Consider the following 23,672-nt stretch of genomic DNA (forward strand, 5'->3'; position numbering starts at 1 on the left):
ATCATCAAGAAGCATAAAAAAAAGTCATGAAGGCTGTGCCAGGTGGGCCGGGCGCGGCAAGACCAGAGTGGCATGGGAGAAAAGGTGAGTAAAATATGTTTTTATTTTCCACAGAGAGGGGGCCGTTTACCTAAACAGCCACTTTAGCAGGAATGCATGTTTCCCTTGTCCTTCATTAACAACCCGTCCATAGCTTCTGCTGATATATACTTGTTCAAACCTGACTTATAAGTGGAGCATTAAGGAACACTCCAAGCTCTCTCTATTGGTGCTTGCAACACCCAACATTAAAGCAGAAGGGTCCTGAGAGAGCGTGCCTGCCGCATGCTCCACCACTTCCATGTCCAATGACAATATCACTTTACAAGCAATAATCTGCTATTTCTGCTCTGTATGTATCTATTCAAAAATATTCCTCTCACTTTCTTTCTCTCTAGCAGAAACTGAACATTACATTCAGAAAAGTGGTTGAATTAGCACATGGGTGTCCATGTGAGCAGTAACGCCGCGCCAAGGCTTCAACCCTTGTTACTGGACATTCACACACCTTTCACATCTCTTTTCACTCACTGAATCACACACCTTTCATTTCTCAGTCATAACCAATACAAGATGCACACACAAACTCTTACACAGCCATCAATTTCTGTCACTCTCTAGCAGAAGCAGGACATTACTTACAGTGAGAAAAATGGTTGAATTAGCACATGGGTGTACATGTGAGCAGTAACGCCGCACCAAGGCTTCAACCGCTGTTACTGAACATTCACACACCTTTCGCATCTCTTTTCACTCACAGAATCACACACCATTTATTCCAAATTCATCAACAATGCAAAACATACACTCAAACACACTTTCATCACTCCATCCACCCACCAGGCATCAATTCATCCATGCATCCACCCCCTCTCACACATATCTCTTCACTCACTTAATCACCTATAATTCTTTTTTCTTTAAATTAGTGGTGGAACTAATGTAGAGAGGACTGTGGTGCAAGAAATAGTTTTGGACAGGTGACAAAAATAATTATTGCACCACAGTCCTCTCTACATTAGGGGGGCCTTCCCCCAGCACAAGGGTGGCCAAAAGGTAGATTCCCATCTGTCATGCATCTCCCACAGCTACAATTTGACCATCCATGCTGGGTTTACTTTTTGGAAATGTTGTGTGTGTTTGAATGTACGCTTATTTTTTGTATGGAGTGTGTGTAAAGTGTTGGTATTTGAATGCAGTTGTGTATTTGTATATATCATTGCCTCTTGGAAGCAGTGGCATACTTGTGTGTAGTGTGTTTGAATACAGGGGTGTGTGTGAGGTCTTGTGTTTGAATGATGGGGTATATTTGTGTGTAGATTTGGTGTTTGAATGTAAAGGTGTGTTTGTAGACAATGTTGGTGTTTTAATACAGGGATATGTTTGCATGTAGTGTTGATGTTTGATTGAAGGGGTGTGTTTGTATGTAGTGTTGATGTTTGGATTTGAATGTTTGATATATGCACACATACTAAAGCACAGATACACATACACACTGACACGTACATATACACATACACATTGACACACATATGCACTCATATACCATCACTGATACACACACACTGACACACACACAAATACAGCCACACACAGATAAACAAACATACTGGCACACCCACACAGACAGGGCTGACCTTATTTTATAAGTCCCATTCCCCCTCCTACAGTGTGTATCAGAATACAGAAAAAATATTGAATTGTATTATGTGTGTGTCAATGTGTTTGAATGCAGGGGCATATGTATGTCTAGAGTTTTTGTGTGTGAATGCAGAGACTAGTGTGTGAAGGGTTAATGTACTTAAAAGGGTGTGTGTGTATGGATGCAGGGGTGTTTTTTATGGTGTGGAACTGTCTGTAGGAACTAAGTGGCAAATTTGTACCCCTCATGGTCTGTAGCCCATTCCAAACTCCAATAGTTAGTAGCCCATTAATGTCCATCAATGTCCCATAGGGAGTAGCCCTTTCTTCTCCCCTACTTTCTTATAGTTATGGTAGAAGCCTATTCTTTGCTCTTGGTAGTTAGTAACCCATTTCTCCACCCTTATAGTTGATATCCTATGCCCCCCCTCCCCCCCACCCCCCCACCTCCCATAGTTAATAGCTTATTCAAAGCTTCTCCCTCCAAATAGCTGGAACCCATTCTTCTCACACCCATTAGTTGTATCCCTTTCTCTCCAGCATAGATAATATCCACATTCTATCCCCCATAAATAGTACTCTATTCTCCTCCTCTCCCCCATAAATATTACCCCACCCCCCCAAGTTAGTATCCCATCCTCTCCCCTATAAGTAGTATCCTATCCTCTCCCCCATAGGTAGTATCCCACCGTCTCCCCCGTAGGTAGTATCCTACCGTCTCCCCCGTAGGTAGTATCCTACCGTCTCCCCCGTAGGTAGTATCCCACCGTCTCCCCCGTAGGTAGTATCCCACCGTCTCCCCCGTAGGTAGTATCCCACCGTCTCCCCCGTAGGTAGTATCCCACCGTCTCCCCCGTAGGTAGTATCCCACCGTCTCCCCCGTAGGTAGTATCCCACCGTCTCCCCCGTAGGTAGTATCCCACCGTCTCCCCTGTAGGTAGTATCCTATCCTCTCCCCCATCGGTAGTATCCTACACTCTCCCCATAGGTAGTACACCACTCTCTTCACCAGAGGAATTACAGCTTTCTACTCTAATCACATCTATAGATAGTCATTGATTCTCCTCCTTTCTCCCACCCTACCAGCCATTGAGGATGAAGCTATCCCCTGTACCTGCTTGAGAGCCTCCTGAAGTTTGTGCAGCCCTTCTTAGGGCAACTCTGCGCGGCTCGAGCTGCCGTTTGTCTGATGACATCAATTCAGTCTGCCACACGGAGCTGCCCTGATCAGGTACCACGACCATTTCCCCGGCACAAGCTCTGCTCCTGGAACCTCTGCCGGCTTCATTTCAGCCCCTAGAGCTGTGTCAGCCGCTGGAGTGTTTAATTTTTCCATGGCGCCATGTGTGGCCACACAGCTCGAACACCCTAAAGACTAGCCCTGCACACAGATACACACGTTGACACACACACACACACACACTGGTATACATTGACACACATATATCAATACCAAAGTTGTAATTTACATATCCGTCGTCTTCATTCTCCCGCGTGGTATGTAAGCTGGGTGAAGTTAATAATTTCCTCCCAGCGCTGGATGCCGACATTAAAGGGACCGGGTCACGCTGCTAAATGGGTGGACTACCCGATGGACCCCCAAACCCTGCAGGCACTGGTGCAGCCACACCAGCTACAGTGGCGGTAATTTTGCCACTTATTTAAACCCATGTCTGGGTTATCTTTAATTTAAAAGTTACTGGCGGGGTTATTGGAAATGTCACGCTTTTCATTTGTTTAAGAGCAGGGGCTTTCCACGAATCATATTAGCCCATTACTTCCAAATGGACTGAGGGGCAAGACAGGCATTACATATTTACTAGACCTGGGCATCCCTAGTAGTGTAAATTTTAGATGGATTTGGCATACTACAGAGCACCTTACTATTAAGGAATAGTATTTCCACTGGCACATAGTGCTGGTGGCGAAGAACTCCTGGTAGTTTAATTATTCGAATAGGCACCTACTTACAGGGCCAGACTAGGACAATAATTCGGCCCTAGCATTTTAAGGCAGAGCAGCTCAATAGGAGTCATTATTGGCACGTACCGAACCCAAAGTGCGCATGTCAGAACATTTCACCTACAGGGCAGCCCATTTGCAAGGCCCTAATAATGAGCACTCACTTGGGCAAAAATGTCCTGTGTTTGACACAGTGAAAGCTATTCTAATGATACATGTCTTTTGTGTTTGCTGGTGACTTGTCTCTGGTTTCCCCATGAGTGGGGCACAAACCAGAGATCATAAGAGTGACCGTGTTAAAACAGGGTAGAGTGTGTGTGTATTTGTATGTGTATACAGAAGAGACTACATGTGATGTTGTATCCATATGGAGGTTGTTTGTGGTGTTAATGTGTGTTGGGTATGCTGCATATGGTGCAATGTGCATGTGGGATTGTGTGTATGTCTGTGTGGATGGGGCTGTTCGCAGTCAAGTGTGTGTCTGGATAGTGCAGCAGTGTGTGCCGGATGTGTGGGGAATAGGGTTGTAGTGTATTTGTAGATAGGGATTATACAGAATGTGTAGAGGGGGTAGGAAATGTAATGTGTATGTGTGTATGTGTGTGTGTGTGTGTAGAGGGACTCTAGTATATGGGAGGATATGGGCTATACTATGTCTGTGGTGGATAGGGGGTGCACTGTGTGGGAGTAAGGGACTTTGTTGTATAGGGTAAGGCTGCACCATGAGAGGTAAGGAGTAGTAAAGGGGTGTACAGTAAGGGTTATGGGTGCTGCACTGTGTAGGGTAAGGGGTTGCACTGTGGGGTTGTAAGGGACTGAGGGCTGCACTGCAGGTATAATGGGCTTTATTGTGTGGGTAAGGGGCTAAACAGTGGGTTGGTAAAGGGCTTTATAGTGGGGAGGGGTAGGGGATTGCACTCAGGGGCTAAGGGGCTACACAGTGAGTGGGTAAAATCCTGTATTGTGGGGGGGCTACTGTGGGGAGTAAGATTGCTCTGTGGTGGTGGTAAGTGGCTGCATTGTGGGTGATAAGGGGCTGTACAGTGGGGGGAATAGAGACTGTACTGTGAGGGATAAGGGCCTGCACAGTGGGGTGATAAAGGGTTGTATAGTAGTGGGAAAGGGGCTGCACTGTGGGGTTTAGGGGCTGTACTGTGGAGAGGTGCTTAAAATATTAGCATACAGTAGTAAGTAATTATATTAATTTGTTACGATCCCCTCTCTTTGACTTACCTTGGGCCAGGGATGGGAATAATGATCCCCAGTGGTTCTCTTGGGCGCACTGCACCAGCAGCGGTGCTCTTTTGTTGCTTTGGTAACCCACAGCAATGCTTTGATCACTTCAGGGAGCATTTCACTGCATGCTCCCCTGCAGTACAGAGGCTTGATCTCCCTGACTACTGTGGAACCCTTTCTTTGCCGACCGCGCAACTTTCTCCTTGCACTCCGGCCTGGAGGGCCCGGCAGGGAGATGATGTGATCTCCCTGGTCGGCCCCAGTTCATGGCCATCAGCATTTGCCCTGTTTTCCTGATGGCCAGTCCGGGCCTGCCTATATTACTGAAGTTTAGGGAAACTGAGACTGTGCAAAAACAATTTTCTTTTAATTCTAAAAATTAGAATGAAAAGAAATGTGGGGCAATTTAAATTAACGTTGACCTAGTATTAAAAAAAGCAGTGCGGCAGCTAGCTTTGTGCAGCTTCTTTCCATCACAGTCAGTTTGTAAGAAAAAATGCAAAATCAAATAAAAAATCACAGCAGCCAGTTACTTTCACTATTTGCTGCTAAAACCAAATTAAATGAAATCTTACAGCAGTTTACTTCACTGCTGATTGTGAATGAAAAAAAATGACACAACCAGTTAATTCACTGCCTGTGCAAAAAATAAAACCTAATACTGACAGGGCAGTTACATCACTGCCTGTATAGTTAAAAGAAAAGAAAAGAAAAACACTGACAGAGCAGTTACCCCACTGCCTGTATAGACAAACAAAATCCAAATCTCACTGACACAGCCAGTTACTTCACTGACTGCACAAATCATAGTTTAAAAGAAAGTAAACACTGACTGTGATATTGATGTTACAGCACTATCGCTTTCTAGGTAAACGAAAGGTGACTGGAGTACAACTAAAACGCTGGGCAGGTCTACCCTCATCCCTTTCAGCTTGGAGCTCTCTACCCACAGCCCAGGAGACAACGTAACGCCGTAACTTTACCTTTTCTTCATGGTCCCTCGTTGTCAGGGAAAGAGATGTTGAAGAAAATTCACAATGCTGCAGTAGGCTAGGAGAGGGTGTTAAAAGAAAATCCAAGAAACAACTGCCGCTGCTCTGGTGGAATAGATGGAGTAAATGCTTCGTATCGAGATGTTAGGGTCTCCTGTATTACTCGTGATATTAAGCTCTCCAGTGGTGGCTATAAAGAGAAGACATAAGAAGTTACTGTAGTATTTACACATTGTACAACAACACATCCAATAAGAGTTACCATTCCTAGAAAGCAGTATAAGAACACCAGTATGGATGTAAAAGATGGCGGAGTGAGATTGCAGAATGCCAAAAGCTATATGGATAAACTGGTGTAATTTTCCTATTATCACAGTGTTCTAGCCATAGTGCCAATGAACAAAAGGAAGAATTAAAGGCTAGATTGCTTCAAGAAACACTATAGTGTTAGGAATGCAAAACTGTTTTCCTAACACTACAGTCTCCCTATGCTTCCACTGCACCCAGGCCATGACCACTTACCTGATTCCAGCGCTAGGGTCCCTGGGTGCTGGATCGGGCTCCTCTTTCTTCGACCTCAGTGTGATCTGGAAACCTAATGTGGATTAACAGTGAGCCCCACCCCAGCATTAGGCCTTCCACACCGTGCTTTCCTATGAGGTTTTTCAAGATAGTTGGGTACAAAGGGACAGGCACAGCTGTTTGGTTAAGGACAGCGGTGTATGGATATGGCTGGAGTGGACACTTTAGAGCTTGCAGTGCTGCCAAGTTTAGATATTGTTTCCAATTACCCCATAATACTCAGATATACATAGTCCCAATCACAACCAGTAATCCACGGTCACACCATATTAGCCCTTTGATCGTCCCTCTTATATTTTCATAAACTAGTCACTCATTTTGTTACATTGATTTTTCTGGTCTCTGTTTGAAGTTTCCGTATACTTACTGTTCTTAGCACAAAGGGGGGATCTAGCCTGCCAGCCTCCAGTTTATCCCAGTCAATGGACTGGAACAAAGGATGGAATCGGATGCTGCTAGCTGCCCCCAAGCGCTGAGATGGATTTTTGCACAGGAGCTGCAAATGGAAGAGTAGAATGTCAACAATAAAACTGCCACTGCCTTTGTTCATTTACTAAAACACATGCAAACACAATATAGATATCTGTAAATCTGTATGCAGTATCACAAGGTTAAAGGGACATTCTAAGAATCAAAGGTGCAAGATTATTACTAGTACACTCGCTTTTATCTCCACTCGACTTCATATGTTGAATGCAGTGTTTAAGGTTCTCCTGCTCTCAATAGGAGACACTACCTAACCCAGCATCAGTTCCCGATTCTCTCTAGTTTTAGTCATTTTATCACTGTGTTCTTGATTGTTTAGTTGTGTATATATTTCATTTCCTGAAATCCCCTCCTTAAATATTATCCTGTCTTATATGACTATAAGGAATCTTCCCAGCTATGGACTGCTGGTATGAGCTATAAGCATTTGACTGAATTAATATATCTTTTATCTTTTTTTTCGATATTACCATATATAGACACCATTGTCATTTATGGCCATTCCGTGTCACTCTTTGTTAATAGTTTTCTATAATTATATGTTCTCTTTTTTTAGCTGTGCAAAGAGTAAGTTTTTCATAGAATTGTTATCTTTTTCAGGACATTAATCTAGACTGCCGGATCATACACACCTTTTTCACGAGATCTTTGACCTGTTTTCTTTGACACTCAGGGTGGTCTGTGGTGTCATGAAGCATTGTTTGGGCAGCATTTGGATTTTTTGGAAATGCTCTCTTGGCCAGTTTATGAAGGATTAGACCATAGGCCCACCAATCTACTGCAGCATTATATTTTCTTCCTTTTCGCATCTGCCAACATAATTTCAGAAATGATTAGTCAAGTGTTTCCTTACAGGAAAGAAGGTATTACTGTCAAATATAATGCTGTGCTCATCGTCTGCCTATTAAAATAGGCAACTTATAAAAATATATATATTTCACTACAAATGTGCAATGATTCGGAGCAATATGACTGGTTGGGACAGTATAGACAATCACTGAAGGTGTTTTTCAATTTTAAAGAATTGTCTTTAAAGTTTGCAGGACCTAGCCAAGCACTGTTGCCATCAGCCATAATAAATAAAGATGTTAACCCATGCTTATTATAATATCAACCATAATACCTTATTACAAAGGAGAATAACATGAGCATTGATAGAAATGTTGAATTCTAGTTCTTCATCTTCATAGCTATAAAGATCTGTTTAGCTACAGAGTGATTGTTGCTCTTGGTGAGGTGTAATATGATCAATTCATGTAGCCTCAAACCCAAACAGTAGCCATGGTCAATCCTACCTCTGGAGCCATATAATCTACAGTGCCTGCGTAACCCTTTGCTTTCCTCTTGCCATGCATCTCCAGCGCCAGTCCAAAGTCGCCTATCCTGATGTGACCCACTTCATCCAGCATTATGTTCCTTGGCTTTATGTCTCTGTAGAGAGAAATATCATAAGATTTATAGTTTATTGAAGATCTGTCATAAACAGGTCGTTTACATGGCTTACTAATAGTAAAATACTGGAAGTATGTACAAATCTATTTATGAGCTATAGCCAATCAATTAAATAATGCCCCATCAATTCACAGATAAATGAAACAGGCTGCTTATACCTGAATTTAGGAGACAATTTAAAAAAGGATTTTGTAATTAAGTTGTAATTAATGCAGTTTTCTACATTTCTCTTAATCAGGTGGACTAGAAATGACCATTCTTCTTCTTTCTTTCTTTCTTATCCTGCCCTTCCTTTTTTCTGCTCTGCCCAACACGAGTACATGTTTTTCTCAAACGTAAGTAAAAAGAAAGGTAAAAATGTAGCTAAACAATATGGATAAAAAAAGGACAGCACAGTGTAGAGAGAGCAAGCTTATAAATATATCGCTTAACGAAGATGTGTTTACCGATGCACAATGTCGTGTTGGTGGAGATATTGGAGTCCACACGCAATCTCCGCAGCGAGGAATCTAATAAACAAGAATTCAAATATTAATCAACAAAGTATTTAATATAAAATGAACTTACTTCTTAAAATGAGATCTTCCTAAATGAGCTGACCTAGGGAAAATCCACTGTAATAATTTAAATATATATATAAAATCATAGCTCTCTCCTGCCTACATTATTCACTTTTCTTACTGTCACATATACTTTTTCTAGTATTACTGGTGTGAATACTTTTTATTATCAAATATGTTTCTATTGCAAACTTCCATCACATTTCTCTGTATAACACGTGTATACCTTGTTAGGACATCTATACCATACATAGCAGGCATCTTCTTATCCCTTTTATTGACTAGCTTCCTTTATATTTCTAATTGTAGCAATTTTCCATCCATTTACATAGCTCTTACATGTTCGGTTGTATGCAAAATTTATTGTGCTTATCTGTTGTTCATATTGTTGCCTAGTGTTATGTGTAAAATCGGTATTATATGTTATGAGTCTATTTAACACCAGTTGCAGTAGGTTTTTGTCTATTTTGAGCTCCTCGGTATATCTATATCTTTGATCTGCCTCTAATTACAGTTTTTTTTTCTTCACCAGCTTGTCTTTCTCACTCTCAACTGTCTATCACTGTATGAACTCACACACCGGCATACTTGCTCTAATTTCACATGTTGATCACTGGTTGCATGCAGCACACTGTCACGATACTGGGGAACCCAACACGCTAACACACACACAGACACACAGACAGAAAGTGTGCAGTACCGGTCCTTAGAGTGGCCGGGCTAAGCACACACAGAATAGTCAGGAGACAAGCCGAGTAAGGGGAACCAGAAAACAGAATAACGAGAAACAAGCCGAGGTCAAAGGGTAGGAGAAAGTCACAAAGTCAGTATAACAAGCCAGAGAGTACGTAACCAGAAAGCACACGTTCAGAATCAATACTATAAAGCAAAGACCACAACAGGGCACAGATAGACAGGAAAGGTAAGTATTTAAATCCTAGCCTGAATCCTGATTGGCTAACCACCAATCGGTATTAACAAACACACGTGGGGGATATCTATACCCCCCACTGTGTTTGTTGCACTGTAGCTTTAACGCCGGGTCACGTGAGTGACCCCGGCGCTTAGATAATAGTGCCGGCTCCCAGCGTGCAGCGTTAGACATGCTGCCGCTGGGAGGAGGAGAGGAGGACGCGAGCGGCGTGTCAAGAGGAGAGGACGCCGCTCGCTTATCGGTAAGGGGAGAGGGGACCCGGGCGGCGACGGACCGAGGGTGAGTGCTGCGAGAGGATTGCAGCCTCCCCTCACCGCTGCCCGCGGAGCCCTGACACACACACTGTGATTTCACTGTTTACCCTTAGACACTTCAGTCACACGCAGCCACAGTCCTCTATCTCCTGCATCTCCTCCTATTTATCGATTCTCGGCTTCTACATTTGATGATCGATTGGACTCATTTGGACACATTTGATGATCGATTGGATATGCTTTAGCTGAGATACTTTAGTAACAAGCCTTCACTCTTTCTACCCTTTCCTCCTTGTTTATATGTCATTGTTTTTATACCCCGACACTCTTTGTTTTACATTGTATGCTTGTTTCTTAGCAACACTAGGTGTATGTGCCCACACATTTCTACATCATCACACAACATGGGTTCATACTGAGTTAGCATTTTGTAGAATATTTATATTCAGTGTATATTTATTGTATGTATATATGTTTCAGACTCACTGATGTTCCTAATTTTTCTAAATTCTTTATCTATGGCATTCACCAGTGTCTACCAAACAATGCTAATAGTAGAAAACGTGGTGGTGGGCAGCTGTATATTGTTTATTGATAACTGTCTCCTTTCACTCCCACCCAAATTAATTCCTTTCCAATCCTCCTGTCAATATATACAGTGGCTCGATGTTGAGAATTGTACTTCTGTTCTTTTAATAGAAAAACATTATTTAACATTGTTCCATAAACTTTAATGATATTTTTAATCTGTGAATGTTTATGTTGGGTGATTTGGTCATTATTAAAACTATTAGTATTTTATTTGAAACTTCAGGGTTCCTTTACCGACCCTCTTTTCCAAAAAAAAATCTTTAAATGTGACTCTTTCCTCAGCCCTTGTCATATTTCTTCCTGTTAAATCTTCTCATTGCTCTGACTCATATTTCCCCTCTCATCGTCCGGTCTCCATTTTAATCATCGTCTTTTAAGACTTACATTGCAATGCAAGGTTCCAGTCTGAGGTTTCTTTTCAGGAAGCTGTCAAGATCACCACCATGCAGATACTCCAACACGTAGCATAGATGGGTCTGGTTGACAATAAAATAAAATGGGATATACTTCACAACACAAACACTTAAACATCAAAAAGAAAACTTGTTAAAACATAATTTCTCGTACTTTGCAATTATTTTTTCTATGGCAATCTAAATCCTAGAGCTGTGAAAAAAAACAAAAAAAAACGATGGTCTGTTTAACCCCTTAAGGACACATGACATGTGTGACATGTCATGATTCCATTTTATTCCAGAAGTTTGGTCCTTAAGGGGTTAAGGAACCAACTGTAATGGAGTGCCTTTGATCACTGTGTTTATGCCAATTTGAGAAGAAAAAAAAAACATGCGGAAACATGAATGCCTTGATTTATAATCCTTAAAACCTATTAAGATTGGAATATATATATATTTAAAAAAAAAAAAAAATAACAACAGATAAATCAGAATGTAACCCAAAACTGACACTAGATGTTTTCTAAGAGTAAATTTGGTGATACCACTGATCACTCCTGAATAGGCAAATTCGCAATAATTGTTTGCTTCCTGTTAGCCTTGAAATATCGGAAATTCAATTCTTCACCTAAGTTTTGAAATATCGAAACTTCAAACAAAGTGCAAGAGTTCGGAATGTTGGCAAATACAAAATTATAGCGTTTTGGCATCAAGTTGAGATTGGCGCATTGAAACATAATTTTTGTTCTTGCCAGCACAAACATGATCCTCTGCATTGAAACTGACCTGAGAACCCTCTGCAACGACTCCTAGAGTTGAGTGTGCTGATTCTCTTTGTTCCTGAGAGATGGAACATTCCTTTGCCACTTTATTTCTAGTGTCACTGGTGCCAGGAATCTAGCAATCCCTCTGACACTGCACTTGAGAGTTCAGCACTTTTAGTGCTTAAGGGACTGAGCATCTCTCTAGTACTGTAACTGCTATTCACATCAAGTTAACAAAATACATAGCACAAACACAATTAATATTGCAAACTTTGAAAGAAATGTTTAAAATATAGCCATGTGAAATATGCAAAGAACACAAAATAAGTACAAATTTGAGCATTCAATATGTAGCCTAATGGATAATGCAAAAATTACTCTTTCTAATTATGAGTTGCTAATCTTTCTTAATCTGGATGGAGTTAGTGAACGAGCTAGGTATGGGTTAGAAACTATACAAAATCAAGTCCTGTGCTCAAACGCCCACTACTCCTTGCAGCAGCAGTGACTATTGTACACATCAGCCCCAATACATACAATATTAAACAAAGCAAAAGAGTTACTTGCTCATTATCCCAAATACCTGTGGACATTTAAATAACTGGAGACTTTTTAGTATCACTCAAAAATACCCTTCTTTATCTCATTAGAGATTTTTACCTGTTAGCTGAAGACAGGAAGGTGAATTAGGATTATTCACCTAAGAGGTTTGCCTTAACGTGGCAGGTGAGTTTATAGTAGGCACAGTGCACAAGTAACTTTTTTTCTTTTGTATATATTGGTTAGAAACTAATTTGCCACAGAAAATTTAAAGCAAATATCTGCAGATATATTGCTGGTTGGTTTGTTTATGGAAAGTTGATTTATGACCATTAAGGAATTACCGGGATCTGAAACGCTCCATAGGCTTTGGTTAGGTAAGGACTTCCGGCTGCCATCTCCAGCACTCGACGTTCAGTGAGTGTCCTCTCGGAGGCTTCAGTGAGAAGGTCTTTCTTTCTCACTATTTTCAAAGCCACCACCTTCTTCGTTGTTTTATCCGATGCCAGGAAGACCTGAATGACACATAAATAAAAAGGCTTTCAGAATTTTGTGTCAATCCTTGTGTGATAACATATCTATTAGCATGATGTATTTAAAGGAAAACTGACACAAATGTTTTAAATGTAGCAAGCTATATTTACCTTAAAGGACACTATAGGCACCCTGACCAGTTCGGCTCATTGAAGTGATTTGGGTGCATAGTTCCAGGCTCCTTGACCCTGCAAAGTTAATTATAGCAGTCTTTAATAAACTACGAAAATTACCTTTGAGGGTAAACTCCAACTCTAGTGATTTTCTACCAAACAGCCACTAGAGGGTTTTTAGGTGACATTTGGTCGCCTAACTGACGCTGGACGCCCACACGCTATGCATGAGGACATCCAGTGTCATGTTAAACCCCCTATGGTAGAAATACTAATGCAAGCATGGCCATTGCCGTGCATACGCATTAGGTCTTCCCTGCCGGATGACGTCAGCAGGGGAGGAGCAGAGGCAAACCCAAACCAGCGCCGACAGGGCTTTAACTCCTTCTGCAGCACGGGGGTGAGGGCTGTGAGGCAGGGGGAAGCTATGGTGCCAGGAAAACAACTTTGATTTCCTGGCACTATAGTTTCCCTTTAAGAAACCTACGGTGTCGTTATTATATTACAGACATATCTTGTAAAATACATTATTATTTTGTTTTTTAGCCTTTCTCCTTTAAACTATCTTTAATATGCCCTATGATCTCATTACACCTAACTTGATCAAAAACACAACAGAGTAGCTGTGCACAAATCCAATCCCTGCCCTGTTTATATACTGAAGTCTGTACCAGATATGGCTGATTGAAGCTAATGTATCAGATAGATTGTGATAAAAGCATATTCATTCACAGTGTTTAGCATTCTAATGGTATTTCTAAACCATTGGCACCACTTATAATTTATAGCAGAGAGCCCTCTCTGTGGGCATGCTACCATAGATCACTGCTAGGGTGCCCAGCAGTGTATTCACCGCGAGGCTAACAAGGCATTAGCCTTGGGCGGCACTGCCTTATGTTCTGGGGGGCCCAAGAGCTGGCCGGCTGGCTACCTTTGGGCCCCCCCACGAGGCAGGCGGCAGCTTCTATTGCGCAGCATCAATAGTATCAATAATACATCAATAATTGGAGGTCTCCCCCAGATTCCAGCGCCATCTTGTTAATAAGGGTGTTAGTCGATGTCAAGGGGAAACTCCCTAGCGGCCATTTTAGGTAAATCACATATAAAGTTGAATAATGCTGATTGTAGTTATGCTGAGTAAATAGGCATTTTACTAACATAAATTGGGTTAATATTTTTGTCCACAACACCAATGTTCAGTAACTTTACAGTACCATCAACGTTTCAGTCCTAGTCCGGATGAGGACCGAAACTTTGATGGTATGGTAAAGTTACTGAACATTGGTGAATACAGTTTGCAAATTAAGAAGACCAGTGAGTGCACTACTTTGAGTGTATATGTGTATATATATATATACAAAAAATGTCCAAACTCTGGCACTCAACCTCCAATATTCACAATACAACTTGACCCGGGTGCTTCTCAGCAATAAATAGACGAAAAAGGAGACAGGAGCACTCATTCGGATTTTCAAAAAATGTATTTCAATAAATCACCTCCACAGATGTGGAGGTGATTTATTGAAATACATTTTTTGAAAATCCAAGTGAGTGCTCCTGTCTCCTTTTTCGGCTATATATATATATATATATATATATATATATTTTTTTTTTTTTTTACACACACGGAGAGCATTGCTGTAATTGAACAGAATATTTTTATTATAGTAGCGCACATCAGCTTTAGAAAATACACAGCAAAAATACAAACAATAGCACAAACAAAAAGAGAATCCAGTGCATTGGTTCTTAACAGAGACCCAAATGTTACAAATGATACAGTATTAGCTGGGTGACCCATTGTACAATCACATAATTAACACAGTAACTTCCTGTGTATTGTAGTATGTAAGGAAGTATACTCTATAAAGCTTTATTAAATCTTCAAAATGTGAAAATATCCTCTATTGCACTTCTATTTATTCAATCCATAAAACAGTTTCCATTGACATTTAGTAGAAATGTATCTCTCTCGCTATCCTACTATATCTTTGAGAATGTCCATCATTCCTATCAGGTCATGTGACCAGGTAGCAATTGTAGTGACAGTTGGAGTGGATTAAACTGGCCATAATTACAGTGAAAAATCACAACAAACACTATCAATTTCCAGTACTACTAACTAAATGACAATTAAATATCCAACAGAAGAACATGTAAGAAATATGGAATATGGAATTTATTCACCAAAGAGTATGTTGATGTCAATTGAGAAGGCAATATTATTTGGGTTAAAATGGGTGAAGGCCTACTTTAAGCTAATTTTTATAATTCTTCCCATTACATACTGTTTAGGGAATTAACCCTCATCTTCCTATTGTTCCTGTGTTACTGTGTAATTGTCTCATTTATTGTACATTTCCCCCCCTTTCATAATATTGTAAAGCGATGCAGAATTAGTTGGCCAATAATAATAATAATAATAATAATAATAATAACCTTGTTTGGTTTTTAATACTGTGCACTGCCCATAGAACTAATCTTAAAATAAAAGTAGAGAGAAAATGGGAAGGTGGGACCTCCCACTTGAAAAGTGGGGGGAGGCAGGTTTCACTGAGATTACAACCGATTAAAAAAAATCATTCTTAAATAGAAGATATTTTAAATACAATTTTATTACAAAAATGGTTAAAGGATTTATACCAAGTAATAATGGATGAAAACATGTGCTAAAATAAAAATGTGTAACAAAAAACAAACAATAAATGAAAGAAAGGGGGGCAGGTCTGGTCTTAATTATACCAGTGCTAGTCTAATTTGTAACGTTACACAGGGTTATGCCCGTATTACTCACCTAACCCTATCTAAACAACAGAATAGGTTTTATAACCTATCTCTGAATCTAATTTTTCAATAAATTTTCTAATTGATGCTAAAATAAATTGACATAAAGTTCAATCTTACAGGGGAGCAAACAGAATATATTAATGTATTTTCAAGTTAAAACCAGCAATAGATGAAACTAAGTGACCACAATCAGAGACAAATCACATGTTTAAGCTTTTGAATATAAATCTTTAAATGATTTGATAAGGGTGTACATCCTATAACCAATTATTGAGAATTATATTAATCAATAATGTGTTACATCACCCCTAAAAATTCAGTTTCTTTTGTAAAAAACATATCTGCTGTGTGAATGGATATTTCACAAATTGCGTACCTTTCCGTAGCCACCCTTGCCAAGCAGTCGGTGGAATGTAAATCTCTCCAGCGAAAGAGATGAATCCAAAGATGGACCTGGATCTTCTGGAGAGTTGCTGATTTCTCCATTAATTTCCTCTTCACTCGCGCGTTGTTTTCCTTCTTCATCTTTAGGTTCTTCTTTCTTCCTTTTCTTCACCTGTAGCTCTTTCCTGATGTCACTGTCCTTGTTGTCTTCTTTTTGTTGTGTTCTTCCTCTGCTCTCTACGTCTTCAGCGGTCCTCTTCTTCGTCTTCTTACCATCCATGTTTGAGTTTGATGGTTTTAATCCACGAATTGTCGAATAAAATTTTTGCCAACTGTCACCAATCAAAATCGCTCTCAAAAGGTTTGAAGTGAAGTGGCAGGTGCATGAGCCAAGTTCTATGTCATGAGTTCTAAAGTGCTCTGATTGGTCAGAAACTGCATTGTGTTGTTTTTTTTGTTTATTTTTAAATCCCAATGATTATTATTTTTATTTTTTATTCATCTTTCATAATAAATAATTCATATTTCTTAAAACTCTTTGTAAATGTATAATTTCAAATATATTTTAGGTTTAGTGTTTAGCTTCTCATCTATGCCATTTGTGCAGAGCTGGCAGTAAATATGGCCACCTCAGTAGAGATCTACATGTCCATTTTCTTACTCGGTGTCTGAGTGCGGCACACTAGGCCTTGTTACTGCACCAGGTTGTGTGCGTGCATCCTTTTGACATCTATATTTATTCTGTACAATTGCTGCTCACTTAATTAGGAAATTGTATAGAGGTTTAATACGTACTTAAAACGGACCTTGTCACCCACGCATTTTGTGAATGAAAGCTCCATTTTGAGTACTTGCTTTGTGTCCGACAGTCTCTTTGGTTATTACTGACCGATGCAGTATATCAGTTCATTCTGATTTGCGGCAGTGCATTTAGGTAACGTGTATGTATTGCCCCACACAAAGTCCTCTATGCTGTTAGCATGTAGCAAATTACAACTTATAGGTATCAGCAATTTAGGGCAAGATAAGGCAATTTATGCCGTAAAAATGTATCTTTTGTTTTTTCTTGTTTTAGTTAAAGGGGCACCCTGGGCACCAATACTATTGCAGCTTAATATAGTGGTTTTGGTGCCTTGGTGCTCTCTTTGTATGGTGACAAGTATAACCATTGCCATTTATGAGAAAAAGTTGTGTTTATGTTTGTCAATCAGTGTGCCTCTAGTGACTGTTAATCGCACTGCGTTTTTAGAGGCATTTCCATGTAAAAACGTGTGAAGTTTTCTTTGTTTGACATCATGATGATGTCAAACGCAGTCAAGTCTCTCCATAGAGAAATACCTTAATGCATCTCTATGAAAAGAATCCTATTGCCAATTGCCATGCATGCACAGTAGGATCCTCAATGCTTTTCTATTGAGGGGTGTCCTGAATGTAAAAACCAATAAGAACATTTTAATGTTAAAAGTACTATATGTAATCATAAATGCTGCCTGAGCCACTATTTATTAGAGATTATGAATGAGGCAAAATATAGTATGCAGGATCTGGATGCCTTACCTGACAGTCCAGCTTAGTGCTAGCATTGGCACATGCCCCTTATCATTATAAATACTGTCCCCACAGGCAGGGGATTTCAGTAAATGGATTGTCTTGCTGGCCCTAATCCTAACTTGAACCCTAATCTTTTCAAATAGTGTTTTTTTATTATTTTTTTTTGTAAAGAAAATAACGGTAAAAAAGTCAAAACAATTCATCCACAACTGTATATATAGTTAATGTTAGGGCCACCCAGAACTCCTTGCGGTAGTAATATCACTGCAAATTTGTGATTTCTATGGGAAAAGCAAGTCTTATGGCTTAACTGGTGTGCAGATTTATGTTTAACATTTAACACAATGTTAAACAAAAATCTGCACACCAGTCACACAGACTTAAGGTGGAAGGGGTTTTCAATCACAATTTTCTCCCCACCATAACCTTTCTGTTTTGTGCAACATATAAGAAAATAGGACTCTAAGCCGTTATAGGGCCGGGTCCGTCATGCTGGGGAAGCACTTAACGCCGGACCCAGTCCGTCATGCGCTCAAATTAACCCTAGATCGCTGCGGTGCTGGCGATCGCGGGTTTAACGCTGTTGCTGGGTGCCTGTGAGTCAGGGGCAGACCAGCAATAGCAAATTGCGATGTCCCAGCCATGGGCGTCCGCAGGTGGGGGGGCAAGGGGGTGCACTTGCCCCTCCCTGGATTTTTCAGCTTGTTCTGCTATTTTTCGTGTGAGATTTAAAATGAACTGCAATACCGGCGCCGGCCAGTAGGATGCGCTGTGTATGGAGAGAGACAGATATAGGAAGCTGCATCTATCCCTGCTTCTCTCTGCTGATTGAAACTTCAGAGGAGCAACACATGCAGCCAGAGACAGCCTACAGATCAGGTAAGTGAGGAATGGGGGGGTTAAAATAGCATATAAATTAGGGGAGTGAGGGATGGGGGGGCAGCCTATATATTAGGGGAGTGAGGGATGGGGGGCAACCTATATATTAGGGGAGTGAGGGATGGGGGGGGCAACCTATATATTAGGGGAGTGAGGGATGGGGGGCAGCCTATATATTAGGGGAGTGAGGGATGGGTGGCAGCCTATATATTAGGGGAGTGAGGGATGGGGGGCAGCCTATATATTAGGGGAGTGAGGGATGGGGGGCAGCCTATATATTAGGGGAGTGAGGGATGGGCGGCAGCCTATATATTAGGGGAGTGAGGGATGGGGGGCAACCTATATATTAGGGGAGTGAGGGATGGGGGGGCAGCCTATATATTAGGGGAGTGAGGGATGGGGGGCAGCCTATATATTAGGGGAGTAAGGCATGGGGGCAGCCTATATATTAGGCGAGTAAGGCATGGGGGGCAGCCTATAGATTAGGCAAGTGAGGCATGGGGGGGCAGCCTAAAGATTAGGCAAGTGAGGCATGGGGGGGCAGCCTATAGATTAGGCAAGTGAGGCATGGGGGGGCAGCCTATAGATTAGGCAAGTGAGGCATGGGGGGAGGGGGGAGGCTAAATGAAGAGTCAACAAGGAGCAGGGGCAGCAAGGAGCAGGAAGGGTCTGCAAGGAGCAGGGGCAGCAAGGAGCAGGAAGGGTATGCAAGGAGCATGGGCAGGTAGGGTCTGCAAGGAGCAGAAAGGGACAGAAGGAGCACAAATGTAAAGGAGCAGAAATAATCAAAAGGAGCACAAAGGTAAAGTTGAAGAAGGAGCAGAAAGGGACAGCAAGGAGCACAAAGCTAAAGTAGGAGAAGGAGCAGAAAGGGTCTGCAAGGAGCAGAAAGGAATCAGAATGAGAAAGGAGCAGAATGGCGCAAAATAAGCAGAATGGAGCAGAAGGAGCCAAATATAGAAGACAGTGTCAGAAGAAAAAGAAGACTGTCAAATGAAGGAGAAGAAAAGGAGATTGAAGCAGGAAGGACAAATGGAGTGAACCTGCCACTTTATTCTGGACACCACATCATAAGGCTTTGGTACCTGGGCCTGGCAGGGAAACTCTGGACCTTCTCATCTCCCCAGGTAAAAAAAAAATATCAGTGTTAATGTGTTCACTTTTATTTACTGAGTGTCAGGAAGCACAGAGTGCCGCTGGGTAGGGGTGTTGCTGATTGACTAGAGCGGTCAGCTGGCACTCTAAGCCAATCAGTAGCTCCCCATTCATAAAAAGTTTTTAAAAAATTATGAACCGGGAACTAGCGATTGGCTTAGAGCGTCAACTGTCAACTCTAGCCAATCAGCAGCACCCATGCCTGACGTCAATCTGCACTTCCTGACACTCCGTTTCAGATGCCGAATACCACTGAGGGACCTGGAGCTGGAGGAAGCCTTTGGGGTTAAACCATTTGAGAGCGGTTTAACCCCTTAAAGGAAAGAGCACCCAGGGGCTTCCTTGCATCATAGCATTTTCATTTAGATGAAATTGTTATGGTGACCAGAATGTTCCTTTAATTTGCTTAACCCCTTAAGGACCAAACTTCTGGAATAAAAGGGAATCATGACCTGTCACACATGTCATGTGTCCTTAAGGGGTTAAAGGAACACTATAGTGTCAGGAATACAAACATGTATTCCTGACACCATAGTTGTGAAAACGCTATTCACCCTGGCTTTATGTGATAATCACTATGCACCTCCCCTTCATGACACTGCCAAAAAGGGGCCATGCATAGATGTCATTACAATTATGCCCCCCCCCCAGGAAAAATTCCTGCAGACGCCCATGGTCCCAGCCCACGTTGTCACAATGCTGCTGGGATATCAGATCTGCTTCCCTCCACCTCTTGTGGGTTTTTGAAGTGTAGAGAGATGGATCGTTGTAACATTGTGTCCCTGAAGTGAATTAATTTGTTTGAAGAGGTTCCAAATCCCATTTACCATGTTCTTTTAAAAAAAAAAAAAAAAAATTTTCCCTGCTGATTGATCACTGGCAGCAGTGATCAAAATACAGATCACAGTACTTTACTGTGATTTTTTTTTTTTTTTTACTCTCAGGGGTTAAATTCGATTTTTTAGTAACCCTAAGGGATTTAGTTGGTTGAGGTGGGTGGAATTTAGTGGGAATTGAGGAATTTAGTGATAAACTGATAAAAAAAAAAAGGAAAGTTTAGTTATTTAGTTAAAGTTTATTCCCTTAATCCAAAATGCTTAGGAAGTATAGTGCAGAGGAGGCTTATGCTATGTTATCGGTCGACTCAGAGGCGACCGACACTGCCTCCGAGAGTGATGCAGGGGACAGGGACTTTGTGCTAGATACTGCAGGACCATCAGGAGAAATACCTGATTCCCCTAATGCTGAACATGGCGCAGATGACTGGGTACCCCCTATTAATTTTTCACCAGACATCCCAGAGTTCACTGCCAATCCTGGCATACAGGCTGACCTGTCTGGTTATAATATGCTGGATTTCAAGATCAGAGACAACATGGGTTTACTTCAGGGAGATCATGCCAAACTAATCTTATTGATTTTTTTGATTAGGTAACTAAAATAATAGATCAGGGTGGGGCACTAGACATTGCTTACCTAGATTTCAGTAAGGCTTTTGACATTGTTGCACATAGAAGGCTTATCAATAAACTGCAATCTTTAAGTTTGGTTCCAATATTGTTGAATGAGTAAGGCAGTGGCTGAGTGATAGGCAACAGAGGGTTGTAGTCAATGAAGTATATTAGAAGCATGGTCATGTCACCAGTGAGGTACCTCAGCGATCTGTACTTGGACCCATTCTCTTTAATATTTTTATTAGTGATATTGCAGAACGTCTTGATGGTAAGGTATGTCTTTTTGCTGATGATACTAAGATATGTAACAGCGTTGATGTTCCAGGAGGGATAAGCCAAATGGCATATGATTTAGGTAAACTAGAAAAATGGTCAGAGTTGTGGCAACTGACATTTAATGTGGATAAATGCAAAATAATGCATCTTGGACGTAAAAACCCAAGGGCAGAGTACAGAATATTTGATAGAGTCCTACCCTCAGCATCTGAGGAAAGGGATTTAGGGGTGATAATTTCTGATGACTTAAAGGCAGACAATGTAATAGAGCAGCAGGAAATGCTAGCAGAATGCTTGGTTGTATAGGGAGAGGTATTAGCAGTAGAAAGAGAGAAGTGCTCATGCCATTGTACAGAACACTGGTTAGACCTCACTTGGATTATTGTACGCAGTACTGGAGATCGTATCTCCAGAAGGATATTGATACTTTAGAGAGAGTTCAGAGAAGGGCTTCTAAACTGGTTCATGGATTGCAGAATAAAACTTAGAAGGAAAGGTTAAAGGAACTTAACATGTATAGCTTGGTGGAAAGACGAGACAGGGGGGATATGATAGAAACATTTAAATATATAAAGGGAATCAACACAGTAAAGGAGGAGACTATATTTTAAAGAAGAAAAACTACCACAACAAGAGGACATAGTCTTAAATTAGAGGGCCAAGGTTTAAAAATAATATCAGGAAGTATTACTTTACTGAGAGGGTAGTGGATGCATGGAATAGCCTTCCAGCTGAAGTGGTAGAGGTTAACACAGTAAAGGAGTTTAAGCATGCGTGGGATATGCATAAGGCTATCCTAATTATAAGATAAGGCCAGGGACTAATGAAAGTATTTTTAAAAATTGGGCAGACTAGATGGGCCGAATGGTTCTTATCTGCCGTCACATTCTATGTTTCTATGATTATATGCAGCTGTTCTTGGGACTTGAGATTTTTGTGGAGGTAGTCACCCAGACTAATCCATACGCTGAGCAGTATCTGGCACACAATCAAGAGTCTCTTATCGCCAGGAAAGAGAGATGGAACCCAACCAGTGTGCCAGAATTGAAACAGTTCTGGGCACTGACAATGCTAATGGGGATAATTAAAAAGCCCACAATTAGAATGTATTGGTGTAAAAACCCCATTTGCAATACCCCCCATTTTCCCCCCAGACAACGAGTAGTAGGGACAGATATGAAGATATACTGTGAATTATCCAAAAGGTCATCCGCAGTATGATTTTCTATATAAAATACACCGTCTAATTGCCCACTTCAGCAAAAAATGTGACACTATCTATAACTCAAAAAATATATATTTCTATTGATGAATCCCTCATGAAGTTTAGGAGGAAGACTGGGGTTTAAACAGTACATCCCATCCAAAAGATCCCGATATGGGATCAAATTTTATAAACTGTGTGAAAGTGGCAGTGGCTATATGTACACCTTCTGTGTATACAAAGAAAGGGATAGCCACCGTGATCCCTCAGGTTGCCTATATATAGTAGGGACAAGTGGGAAAATTGTCTGGGACCTAATCATGCCATTACTTAACAAGGGATATCACTTGTATATTGATAATTTTTATAATAGTATCCCACTTCTAAAAATGCTGCTTTGAGACTGTGACTTGTGGCACTATTCGGAAGAGTCGCACAGGTTTCCCAAAGGCTCTAGAAGAAAAAAAAATAAAAAGGGGGAAAAGAGCAGCTCTCTGCCAGAATGAACTGTGATAAAAGGAGGTGTTCATCCTAACGCAGGGTCGCATCTCGTGGCAGAGAGGAAATTAAACGTGTGCCAGTCTGCATAACACATTACAATCAGCCTATCGGGGAGTTGACCTGTCCGGTCAACTGATGCAGCCGTATTTTATCATGCGAAAGACGATGCGTTGTAGTCGGGGACATAAGCCGTAAGTGTACTGATTATACCAGAGTATGAAAGTCGGTTGAGGTGTGCCGTAACCGACGTATGAGGTAGGCCTGAAATAAAAGAGGGCCCACCCAGGAATGGTTTATAGAGGGTTGTGGTGGGAGGGATGAACCCGGCTATTCCAGTGCTGAACCAGAGGGGGCCTGAGCTTTTATAGCCGGGTAACCCCTCCCACAACTACAGGCTATGCCTTAC

The 23,672-nt window shown here is 41.2% G+C and overlaps 1 protein-coding gene across 1 annotated transcript; it reads right to left on the bottom strand.

Moving 5' to 3' along the window:
• Positions 1-5,928: 5,928 nt before the first annotated feature.
• On the bottom strand, positions 5,929-16,526 carry LOC134586348 (protein kinase C theta type-like). The gene is made up of 8 exons (XM_063441819.1): positions 16,239-16,526; positions 12,773-12,943; positions 11,114-11,205; positions 8,837-8,899; positions 8,234-8,369; positions 7,571-7,747; positions 6,820-6,948; positions 5,929-6,060 (listed from the first exon to the last, which is right to left on the bottom strand). Exons 1-8 carry the CDS (start codon positions 16,524-16,526, stop codon positions 5,929-5,931), a joined length of 1,188 nt encoding a protein of 395 aa, XP_063297889.1.
• Positions 16,527-23,672: the final 7,146 nt, after the last annotated feature.

This window comes from Pelobates fuscus, chromosome 2 (assembly GCF_036172605.1).
Source record: "Pelobates fuscus isolate aPelFus1 chromosome 2, aPelFus1.pri, whole genome shotgun sequence".
NCBI classification, from domain to species: domain Eukaryota; kingdom Metazoa; phylum Chordata; class Amphibia; order Anura; family Pelobatidae; genus Pelobates; species Pelobates fuscus.

Coding starts and splice junctions, on each gene's coding strand:
- LOC134586348 (XM_063441819.1), bottom strand. CDS start 16,526: ATGGATGGTAAGAAGACGAAGAAGAGGACCGCTGAAGACGTAGAGAGC. Junction 8,900..11,113: donor CTGGAACCTTGCATTGCAAT/GTAAGTCTTAAA, acceptor CTTGTTTATTAG/ATTCCTCGCTGCGGAGATTG. Junction 8,370..8,836: donor CAACACGACATTGTGCATCG/GTAAACACATCT, acceptor TTCTCTCTACAG/AGACATAAAGCCAAGGAACA.